General features: G+C 44.6%; 1 protein-coding gene across 2 annotated transcripts in view; it reads left to right on the top strand.

The window, feature by feature from the left end:
- abr (ABR activator of RhoGEF and GTPase) overlaps positions 1 to 12,141 on the top strand; it is a 157,952-nt gene that overhangs the window by 84,230 nt on the left and 61,581 nt on the right. For both annotated transcript variants that reach the window (XM_006640845.3, XM_015367428.2), the window contains exons 7-9: positions 3,372 to 3,424; positions 4,563 to 4,703; positions 6,227 to 6,348. In XM_006640845.3, coding sequence (XP_006640908.3) covers positions 3,372 to 3,424; positions 4,563 to 4,703; positions 6,227 to 6,348 — 316 coding nt within the window. The remainder of the gene's footprint in view (positions 1 to 3,371; positions 3,425 to 4,562; positions 4,704 to 6,226; positions 6,349 to 12,141) is intronic.

Below are 12,141 nucleotides of genomic sequence, written 5' to 3'. Positions count from 1 at the left end.
TCTCCTGCAAAAATAAATGCTCCGCAGGCTTCACGGGGGCATTTATGTTGCCTTTCTTTCATCGGGGGGGGGGAGGGGGAGAGTCGCGGTTAGCTACGCAGCCAAGCACTTTGTTGACAAGGGTACGAGGGAGGAACTCGGAAGGGGGCTCGCGCACGGCTGACCACAGCAGCTGCTGATCCAGGCGGCTCGCAGGGAAGCAGAGGAATGCCTGCTCGGATGGGATGGCTGTCAGCTGGCTTTCAGAAGGGCTGTGAGAAGACAAAGCCTGTCACCGTGCCACATGTTTCCAGGGCTGCAGACGTGAATAAACGACTGCGCCACACACAAGCTGGAGGGAGTGCCACTCCAGCATTGCCACGTTAGCACTGGGCTCGCTTTCCTGTACTACACAGGCCAGCAGCGCACAGTTTCCAAGCCCTACAGTCACCCCATTGTGACGTGCATCTTGACTTACACACGGCCTGGGCGCGCATCGCTGCAGATGATTCTAAACGCCCAGGTGGGCGGCGAACTGTTCAGCAGAGAGATTGAAATTGGGTATTGCGCCACGGAGAGCAAGGTGTGCCTTAACATTTATAGTCCTTACTCACCTGCATGTGGCAATGCCCAGCAGAGCAAACTCGTGGGTCTCTTGTTCCTGGAATGCAATCAAGATTCTGACAGCTTGCCAAGCAGCTCTTTGAAGTCGGTAGCCTTCTACCAGAAGGCTGTAATAGTAGGTTGCAAGCTGAGCAATTAAACAGGACATGTAATTCATGGCTCATGAGAACATTCTGAGTGAGTTATTTTGACACGTCCTCAGCAAACATTTGGTATGTTTGCATATCTGGTTGATGCATAGTAAACGTGACTTCTACTATGGCTGAAATATATTGTGAATGTTTTCCTGATTTACTTTTGTGAGCCAAGATTTGTGGCTCAGAACCAAGGTGGCTTAAAATGGGCGTAGTGTTGTTGAATGTCTGGTTAGATTGCAAAGATTCACTGTATTGTAGGTCCGCTGGAAAAGTAAGGGTTTTTCAAAATTAAATGTATAAATCATTCAAAAGCTTTCTACCTGCTGCACGGTAGAAAAATAATGGCAGCATAGCAAGATTTGAGGTGCTCAAATGAGGAAGAAAACACGCTACGAATGTATTCAATACCGAGTATTCTAAAGCCTTGATTCTGTCTGCGAAAACCTTTGCAAGAGTAAAACAGGTTGATCTGACCTTTTGGTGCAGACTCCAGTCGTAGTAAATGGCACTGTGTAAGTGTGAAATTGCAGGTTGTAAACATCAAGCAAAACGAAAGTTTCAGAACCTCCCCTTGTCAGGTGCCCTAGCTGAAAGGCAAACTTTTGGACCACTGCAGAAGAAATACATGTGGGAGGCGTTATTTCCATCCGTGTTGGAACATCACCAATTAATTACCTAGCAAGAGCTGATCAGAAAGAAATAAGGCAGCCAACTTGAATTAATAAACATTGGATTCAGACGTTTATAGGAACGTTTGCTAGGAGAGTATGGATGGCAATATAATCTGGGTAGAAGAAGCTCTGTCTGTGTTCAGTTTATCCAAGATCATAAGATAACGTTATCTGAGGCCATGCAGCCCACCTGGCCTGTTTGTTAGTAGGCGTGATCCCAAGATCTCTTGAAGAAACCCAGAGTGTCTTCTGTAACCACATGGGTGCTCAGCTTGTTCCATGCTCCACAACCCTATGCACATGAATACTATATCAAGGGTTTGGCATGGGTCCAAGAGTATCTATATAGTCAAATCACTATGAAGATGAAGATGTGCCTCCTATTCTTCTGCTGCATTGACTGGAAATACAAAAATATATATCTTGTGGCTAAAAATGTACAGTTTTCTGAAGGAGGCCTCACTAGTGCATTGTGTAATTTTAATATGACATGCATTGATTAGAATTTGCAGTAAATACAAAGGAGAATAATTTAACAGAAGGCAAAGCAACCTCAGTAACCAGCCTGCCAGGTCAGAGGCAGATAGGCCCACTAGAGAGACTATTGATTTGACTAAAATCAATAAAAGAAGTAGAGACAAACTCTTTGAAGCTGTGATCTCAGTCCTTGCCACAAAAGAGCTAAGGCCGTCTTTAAAATCTGAATTGGTCCTGAGGTGCAATGGCATATGACTGTTAAGACTTCATTTTCCTGGGTAGCCCTTTTCTTATTATGAATGTGATTTTGCCACAGTAAAAATATGTAGAGATTGTAGCTCTGTCCTGGCTGATAGAAGCACATTTCATAGCTTAGGTAAAGGTAATGAAGATCAAACTAACAAAGCAAGGATATTCTCTATGACTTCCACAGATAAGACAACCGAGAGAGAGGGCTGTTGCACTAACAGTGCCTCTCTGCTTTTTTTCTTCATTCGGAACAGGGAAGGGACACAATTATTACCTTTCCCCGCTGTGTTTGCTTTGCTTGGCTACCCCTCCAAAAGGCCTCCGTGCAGCATTTTCTAACACCTCCGCTGCTCGCTGGTGGACTTCACAGCAAACGCCCCGGTTCGGTTTCTGTGATGGTGGCCGCAGCCGTGACACAATCACATTCCCGATTCCGAAAGAGTAAAAAAAAAAAGTCATTTAGCTGTCAGGACCGCGCGCGTTCGGGAATGGATTGACCTTGCTGCTGGCTGGCTTATTAATAACACTGGCATACACCTGCATTATAAATGTGCTCGTGAGGTTTTTGGTAATGGACTTTCAGAGCCCGGGGTGTTTTGAAAAGGTGCTCAGTCACAGGGCAGGATTAAATGTTGGAGGGAATTTTGCAGTGTGGGGGGGAAGTGGGACAGAGGAGGCTGTGCAGGTTCAGTTATTCAGGGGGTTGGGTCAGTGTAGCTCTGACCTGCATTTTCTTTTAAATAAGCGTCATTTACACTACCAGCTGGGATACACTACCAGCTGGAAGAAAGTAGGATTGAAAAATTGCTGTTTAAATGGAATACACAGAGGATGGTCAAAGCCGCTGGGTAAATAGTCTTGTCAGAAAGCAGCTGTGTACTTCATTACTTAACAATTTGTATCCTTTTATCAGTGACTAATTACTAAATATTAAGCGAATGCTTTGACATCTTTACTAGTCTTTAATGTATTCATGTATCAAAATATATCTCTTGTCTAAATAATGTATATTCTTTCAATATTCTAGTTTGTTTCAGTGCTTTTGGCTGCAGGAGGTGCGAGTGCTCTGTAATGATCTGTGTTTGCATGAGCGCAGTGCGAGTGGAAATACCGTGTTACCCAGGGCGCCACGCGGGCCCAGGAGACGGAGGCTGTGTCTGCACGGTGCTTGTCAGCTGGACCTGCGGAGGCAGTGTGGCCGCCACTGATATCGATATTTCCTTGTCCTTTGCAGCTCTGTTGTACAAGCCCATCGACCGCGTCACACGGAGCACGCTGGTCCTGCATGTAAGTAGAAGCGGCTCTTATTGATTGGCTCAGGCCGCTGGGGGCAGCGGGCCTGCTTGGCTCGGACGTGACTGCTTTTACAGATTCATCCCCCCGCAGCCCCCCGCAGCCCCCCGCGCGCCAGAGCCGCCGCCGCCCTTGTTTTCCACGTCTGGGCAAACGGGCTTCATTGCGTTTTCCCAGTTTCAGAATTGCCAAGAGCCCCGTATACTGTAGGTAAACACACTGCAGTGTCTCTTTTGTGAACTTTGCAAATAAGCAAATCAGTCAGGCCACACGAATGCTCTTTGCAAACGCCAGGAGAACCCCCTTATTTCGGCCCCGGTACGTAATTTCCAGCCTTCAGGGACCAAGACCCTGAGGGTGGTTTACTGTCCTCGCTGTTCCCTTGCACGAGCTTTCTCTTCTACTTCAGAGCCCTGTACCCCAGTAATACCTAAATCTACAAATCGCAACTGCCTGCTGTAAGCCGAACAGTCTCTTACGAGTTTGCATAAAACAGCAGGAGTGAGGCACAACAAAAGACAGTTCTGTCCCTGGAACGGTCACTGACATGCAAAGCAAAAGCAGATACTGTAAAAATAAATATACTCCAGCTCAGAGTGGCTCTTGCTGGGGCGACACAGGCAGCGTACCGTGAGACAGGCAAGGGTTGAGTTACCCAGTAAAAGTTCATTGTCACTGGGGCCAGGGTCTCCCTGCTAGACAGTGCGCCAGTCAGATGAGAGCTATGAGCTTTGGGGGCAGGTGGCGTAAAACTAAAATTTATATTATGTTGTTATCTACAGGGTGTTGTGTTCTTTTCTTCTTAAGTGATTTAAGATTACTTGAATAGCGCCTTAATACATTAATACTTTGCTGAGCTGGTCAGAGCAGAGGAGCACAGCAGCAGAAGCCCCTCTGCTCTGCAGGGTCTGGGAGCTGATGAATGTGCGAAGATCAGGGCCACTGAGGCAAAAAGGATCAGATCAGGGAACTGATCTCCCAGCGTTCCACTGTGGGATGGGGCACACACAGGTCAACCTGCAGGAGGAACAAAGGGGGATCTGTTTAGAATTCAGTAATCTGTTGCTTCTTCTCATTAAACTACGAAGTTTGTAGCATTCTCTCATTTCATATCTCTTCCAAACAACTCCAGGACCTGCTGAAGCACACCCCCAAAGATCACCCCGACTTCCCCCTGCTGCAGGATGCCCTCCGGATATCCCAGAATTTTCTCTCCAGCATCAATGAGGAGATCGACCCCCGGAGGACAGCGGTCACAACGCCCAAGGGAGAGGCGAGTTCATACTGTAGCTGCCTGCTTTTGAAGGAACACTGTCTTCAATACAGAAGCAAACAGACACCTCTGTCCTTACGATTGAATCTAATTAAATGTTCCAACAGAGAATTTTAATAGAGTTCAGTCTTGGTGACTACAGAGCTCTGTGGCTTTTAATGTTTCACTGAGCATCTAAGTGGTTTTGCATTCTTACCACTTACAGTTGTTTATTTGCTGTGTTTACATTCCCATTCCTAAGGGCTTAATTCATGGTGAAATTAAGTTAAAAAGATTTTAAGACTTAAGGATTAAGTGCAAAGCTTAGCTAATCCTTATGTATTAAAATACAGAAATTATTTTTATTTCTTCTTGGTTTGCGTTACCAATTGTGCTGTGGTGACAGTGTAGTGTGACTAGAGTTGAAATTTTGAATATAAAACCTTTCAACTAGTTCTTATGGTATACGTTAGATTTTTCTTAAGGTATACTCTTATGTAGCTCTTGGAGCTCTAGAGATGTGACTCTTATGCACAGGAGAGGGAAAGTGGGCTAGATTAGGGGTTTGTTAAGGTTTATTCCATGCTGAAACGAGAATAAAAGAAACGCAATATTTTTGCTGTGGAGCCTTCTTCAGGTGTGGGGTTTGACTTCCCTGTAACCCTGATAAAAACTTAATTTCTTTCAGATGGCAAAACAGAATAAACTATTTTAAGTGTTTCTTTTTTTTGTCACTTCTCCTGTCCTGGGGTGTGAAATAGACTCAGTCTGGTGCTGTTTTTGGTTTCTGTGTTGCCCTTTAAGGTTTTTTAAATCATCAGCTCCTTGCCCGTGAAAATTAATTTTAGTATCACAATATGCTATTTTGCATTAATTTGCTTTTCCTTACCAGTTGGGCTCAGTACCCTAATCTGATCTGGAGCAGTCTCTTAATGATGCAGTGACAACATGGGTGGCAGCTTTCTCCCTGTGTTGTAATTTCAAGTCGGAAGACATCACTCATAAAGCCTGTTGGAGAGCAAAAGGCAAGAATTTAACCTCTACTGTATACGTAGAGTGTTTATACTGTAGGTTAAAAAAACCATGTCGAATTTTTTCTGTGGACTTCAGAAGCTATCCTTTAAAGATTCTGGGATCATCTTCAATCTGCAGTGACCTGCCTCTCCATCCTGGAAGGGTGGTTTTGAGTATGTAATTAAGAACTGACTGCATGTCCCCGTTTACAGTCTTTATTAGTATTTACTGTATTCACAGAATGAAACTGAGCCCAGCACAGAGCGTAGATGTGCTACAGTAGGTGTCTTTTGTTCTCGAAGCTCTGCAGGTCATTCGGAAGCTCGGAAACAGTGGTTCACTCTCTCCGCTCCGTGCTCCGTGCTCGGCTCTGGGAGCGGAGCAAGGGCTCTCGGCGCCGGCGGTGGGTCTCCGCAGCTGGGGGACGGGGGGGCCACGCAGCGCGGCGCGGCGCGTGGCGAGAGGAGCAGACGGCCAGCTCCCCGCAGGGCTGTCGCGGGCGGCCTGGTGACTGTGGCCTTCCCTTGCAGGCGCGCCAGCTGGTGAAAGATGGCTTCCTGGTGGAGGTGTCCGAGGGGACCAGGAAGCTCCGTCACGTCTTCCTCTTCACAGACCTCCTCCTCTGCGCCAAGACGAAGAAGATGGCGGTGGGGTACGTTCCTCGGGCTCAGGGCACGCGTTTTCTGTTTTGGGACTGTTTAACAACATTAGGGCTTTTAACTTCCCCCCCGATCTTTTGATGGGACGTGTTTGTGAGCCTGCTGCCCTTTGTCTAGATGAGAGACACTTCACTTCCACTCCCAAGTAACTGTAAAGTTGGAAAAGGGAAATAAAGGGAAGGCTGAGGAAACACGAGTATGTCAGAGATCATGTGAACCATCTATTGATTATGTAGGCTTGCAGTATTTTAATGGTCGTGCAGATTTTAACAACACTGTTACAGTTATAACTGAGCGGCTCATCAGCACTTTACAAGTAAACAAAGAAAAGTAGGGTAAGGAAAGTAGCTGTTTTATAAACCTTTACATATTTTAAAATGACTCTGATAAAAAGGGGGAGCTAAACGCTTTTAGACAAGAATAAAGTTCAACGATCTCTGTGCTGGTAGTTCTACAGTCTGGGTACATACTTTAAATACCAGCGGCCATATCGCCCTGTAACTCACAACTGGCAATTCACTGAAGCTCAGCAGGTGTGAGCCTGGCCAGTACCTGGATGGGAGTCCTGGGAAAAACTAAGGTTGCTGCTGGAAGAGGTGTTAGTGGGGCCAGCAGGGGGCACTCACCCTGCAGTCCATGTGGGTCCTAATGCCCCAGTATAGTGATGATGACGATACTATACTGTAAAAAACAAAGAGGCGCTGTCCTTGGGTTGAGACGTAAAACTTAGGTCCTGACTCTCTGTGGTCATTAAAAATCCCAGGGCATTTCTCGAAAAGAGTAGGGGTGTAACCTCACCGTTCTGGCCTAATTTCCTATTGGTCCTTACCAATCATGGCCTCCTAACAATCCCCATCTATGAATTGGCTTCATCACTCTGCTCTCCTCCCCACTAATAGCTGGTGTGTGGTGAGTGTTCTGGCGCACTATGGCTGCCGTCGCATCATCCAGGTGGATGCTGCACACTGGTGGTGGTGGAGGGGATCCCCATTACCTGTAAAGTGCTTTGAGTGGAGTGTCCAGAAAAGTGCTGTATAAGTGTAAGAAATTATTATTAAATACAAAATTCCCTTTTATCCAGAAGGCAAAATCTGGTGACAGAACTGCATCAAGAGTAGATTATGTAAAGGTATATTTGGTGTAAGGAAAACAGAAACATTACTTTGCAAATCTTTGCATTCCCTGGAGAAGCAATTACATTATGAGAACATGGTTTCAGCAGCTTTTGAAGTAGCTAGGCAGGTATTCAAAATCCTTTGTGTAAAATAGTGCAGTTTCCACTCTTGTCCTCTCTTTCTGATAATACTGACGTTCTCTGGGACTTGCAAGATTTTTTTGTTATGTCTTGATGATCGGTTTGTTTCTTCCTTCTTATCATTCGGTCTTACTCTGAGACAGTGGTCCCCATTCCTCTATGTACTGTAAACATTAGAAACCTACTGTACACACCACAGCTGACAGTAGACACCAGTCCAGCAAAACGCTACTGTATTTACTACCTTGCTCTCCAGTTCATTCTTGTACTGTGGACATCACTGCACACAGGGCACAGGTGTATATAAAAAAAACCTCCAGACTTTTGCGTAAAGTAAAGATTCCCTGTTATGTGATGCTTCAGTATCTGGCTCAGTCGAGCTCTCCGACCAAAAAACTTTAAACACCCTGAGCTGTGATTAACAAGATCATAAAGAGGTGGTAACGATTTGGTGTCACTGAGGTGAAATAAAGTAAATGAAGTGTGAAATGATCAACGAGAGTTGCAGGGAAACTAATAAGACTCCCTTTGCATTGGGGCTTTATGGATCCCAAGAACAGCATGCCAGAGTGTCTCATTTCAATTGTACTGTTGAATCAGAAAAGCTGTGTATTTCATATGATGCACTGGACTATATAAATGCCCGCAGATCTGAAATCTGTAGATCCTCAGTAAAGTATCCCCCTTGGTTTTGTTTAAGCATCAAATGTAACAAGAAAATACAAAAAAGATCATGTAAAAAAAGTAGCAGTGAAGAAATTGTATGTTGTACTGTATAGTGTAATTGTACAGTATGTTATCCTGATTTGCTTCTTTCTAGGAATTCTGTGCTTTGGAACAACAATTCCGATTGTGTTCTGTGCAACGCTCCTGTCTCCAGGATTTTGACTGAATGTGTCTTAGTCAGAATTCCCCCTCAAAGATACGAATGTGGGGAAGGATTATCACGGGACTGAAATGTCTGAGGGTCTTCGGAGTTTGTGATCAGAATACTGTGCCGAGGAGTTAACACGTGCCATGAAATTATTTTGCTAGGCCTGTGTTATTAATAGAACAGCTGTTCCAGTAAACAGGCTTTGTGGTAAGCTAACAAAAGCAATTGTACCAGCTAATTAGAAGAATCGCAGGTGAAAGAGAAGTGATATTCACAGCGACGGCATCTGACTATGTGCCGGCAGCAATCTGGGGGTGATCTGACTGTGAAGGCTTTTAAAAAAACGAGAAGGGGAGGCAGCTCATTACTGTGGTGCGAAAGGAAGACGATGCCTCTAGGCAGCGCGAGTTAAAAGAAAGTCTGTCAGCGGGGAACATATTAAAGAATCAGCTCAGCCAAGCTCTCCCTCTTTCCCGAAAGAGTGGAATCAGAGTGATTAAAAAGTAACCCAATGCTGCCTGACGGCCTGTTTATAGCCGCGCGCTAATTTGTTTCTAATGGACAGCTGGGATTCTTGAGGAATTCCAGCACTCCACGGTACCGTGATACATCTTTGCCGTCAGTTTTGCTCGACTCCAGCCTGTTTTTGTCACAGTGAACTACGTGATTAAAAGATACCAAGGTCTGGAATGCATTTGCTCCCCTTAGAGAGTTCCTTTATAAGTATTGTGCTTTGAGATTGAGGATTATTGCACTTCACCAAATAAGACGCAAGCATAAAACACACACGTTATCTGTGTTTAGCCAGTGCAGATATTCTGTTTGCCTCCTGTATTCTAAATACCCAGTTCTAATACAAGAGTATTACACTTTCTCCCAGATGGGAGGCGGAAGAATTATTTCTTTAAGGCAGCCACGTGTGAAATATTTTGGAAGAAATAAGGGGATTCTAAACCCTTCTAAGAGTAAATGATTTCTACAGCATGAATTCACTGCCGTAAAATCAATATCGGGATTATTAATGGAGGGATTAGTCTTTTAGCAACAGGACAGAATGTTTTTATTTCACTGCAGCCAAGAGCAATCTTAGGGCTTTTGTGGGGACAGAAGATGGTGATAAAGAGAGGCTGTTGCGTCTTTTAGCTTTTCAATGCCAATAAAATGAGAGGCTTTCACAAACAATATATGCCTACTGTCTTGTAAAAGGCCATAAAATATTCCTGTTTTTATTCATAATGGGTCTTCCTCCGACTGGCTTGGCTGTGTCAGAAAGCCGATACATACTGTAATGGGGGATGCTCACTAATCCCCTCTGAGTTTCAAGGCTAACAGGACAGGATCTATAATATCTACAAATTTAAATCTTAATTTTATTTTTCAAAATGAGAAAGTGCTAGATATATTTTCCACCTCGGCCCTAATTATGACAGGCAATTAAAATGGTCGGGGAAATCTTTATCAAAGCCAATGAGAGAGTGAGGGGGGAAACCACTGTGAGGCTCTCATTACGATTGTGTTGTTTGTGAGGCTTTTGATTGTGCAACGAACGGGACAGCCCTGTTAGGGACACTGAAAGACACAGTGGGAACGAGCTCATGCTCCTCATATTATGACTCAGACACGTACTTGCAAATGTGAGGTCATTTTCCTGTAATGCAGAGTTGTGAAGGGATATACAGTAGCTATCCCTTCTCCCTAGCTCCCTAGATCCCTAGCTATCCATCTATCCAATCATCCAAAAAAGCCGGAGCCTGTCCTGGCAGGCAGTGGTCACGAGGTAGGACACAGCCTAGATTGGACACCTGTGGGAGTCCATAGCTGGGCACACACAGACACGTCCTGTACGCACTCACGCCAGGGCCAGTTTCCCCAGAAGCCATTTCACCTACCAGTACGTCTTTGGACAATGGCAGGAACCTGGAGCTCCCAGAGGAAACCGAACCAAACCTGGGGAAAACATTCAAACTCCACACAGATAGCAGCCCACTGCCACTGCAGACCACTGCCCCACAGTGCCGCCCTCAGGATATAGCTACTGCATTCACTTGGTTATTTCCTAGTAATGATCGTATTGAACAAAGTGTAATATGAAGTAGCTACAACATTTTACATACAGTACATATATTTATGATATATAAAATTTGTATTTTTGTCTTACCTATTAAACACAGTTTTTCTCTGCATCTGCACCCTTGATCAAAAGTAGATATGCTGCACTGCAGGGCCTACCCTGAAACACAAAGAAAAGGGCACAAAGGGAAACTAAGGAGAGATGCTTTTAAAAACAGGACTTACCTGAACAGGAAGGCATTGTTTTGACACAAAAGGTTGTGGGAGTGTGGAACAATCAACCCAGCTGTGTTGTTAAAGCTGATACCTTGGCTTCTTTCAGCAAACAGCTGGATGAGATCTTCCCCACCAATTAGCTACTAGCAACTGAATGAGCTAAATGTTCTCTTCTTGTTTCTAACCCTTTTTATGTTCTTAAAAGTTCATGCCCTTCTAAGAGAATGGCAGGAAGCACAGTTGTAAAATATCAGGGGCTTCAGTACTCTTCTGTGTTGACATGGGGCATTAAGTCACTTAATCACTGGTGGCTCGTTTTTCTACAACAGGGAAAGCACCTGTTTAGAGAGCCCCATAGGTGCAATTTAAGAACCAAGAAACACCTGGCTTCAGTGTTCAGCATTTTCAACAAATTTTTGTTTTCCAAATGCAAAGCCCAATGAGTGCACTTGTCAATTTGGCCTGTTCTTTTTCCCTGTTACTCCTTACCATGCAGTATACTGAGATCCTCCACAAGAGGCACGTGTTTTCAGTTTTCTTGGCATCTACTTTATCAGCTGTACTGGCATCTTATCTGTGTGTGTGAAAGCAAGACACGTACGTTTTCAGTGTCAAAGCCTCTGGCTGTCAGGCTTGCATTTTGCTGACGGTTTTAGAAAATTTAGTAGGATGGGTGATGAATATTTTCTGTGCATTGGAAAGGTATTTTTGGTACTGTACATGAGGTAGTGACAGTCCCTATGAATAATCTGCAAAGCTATTTCCTGTTGCATAAACCTCTGTGGTGTGGCTCAGTATGCCAACATGTTCCCCTATATGCACATCTGCTTCATTCTCCATGGAAATCCAGATATCTTATTAAAATGTTCCCAAACCAGAATTGAAGTAGTTAGAATTGCACGTCTCATTTAGCTATAATACATTTTCTTCTAAGCCTAATACATTTTAATAGGGAAAACAAAGTAGAAAACATTATTGGAGTGAAGCAGCAGTTTTGTACTGTAAGAAACCCTTGCACTGATCTGCTCAAGGTTAATGTGACATGTCTTGTAATGGGTAGGGTTTATGTCCCATGCAGTGAAAGAGTCCTGGGAGAGAGCTGTGGGGAACAGGCTGGGAGTCTCTGCTTGGGTGAATTCAACGCTTGGCTGCAGAACTAGCTGCTGGAGTTGGTAGCGCTCAGGCCATTTGGGAAGAAGCTACGGGAAAAAAAACTCTAGGTCTCACAGTTATTAAATCTTACGTTATTTAATGATTTGGCAGTGTTAAAAGGGAAGTGGGCACTGTCAGTCGAGACGTTACGAAAGAAATCCACTCTCTGTTCTATAGGGGCCAGCCCACACACTGTTTCCAGGCGGCTCACTGCGCCAT

Source organism: Lepisosteus oculatus, chromosome 26, assembly GCF_040954835.1.
Source record: "Lepisosteus oculatus isolate fLepOcu1 chromosome 26, fLepOcu1.hap2, whole genome shotgun sequence".
Taxonomy (NCBI): domain Eukaryota; kingdom Metazoa; phylum Chordata; class Actinopteri; order Semionotiformes; family Lepisosteidae; genus Lepisosteus; species Lepisosteus oculatus.
This window is presented reverse-complemented; position numbering and strand designations above follow the sequence as displayed.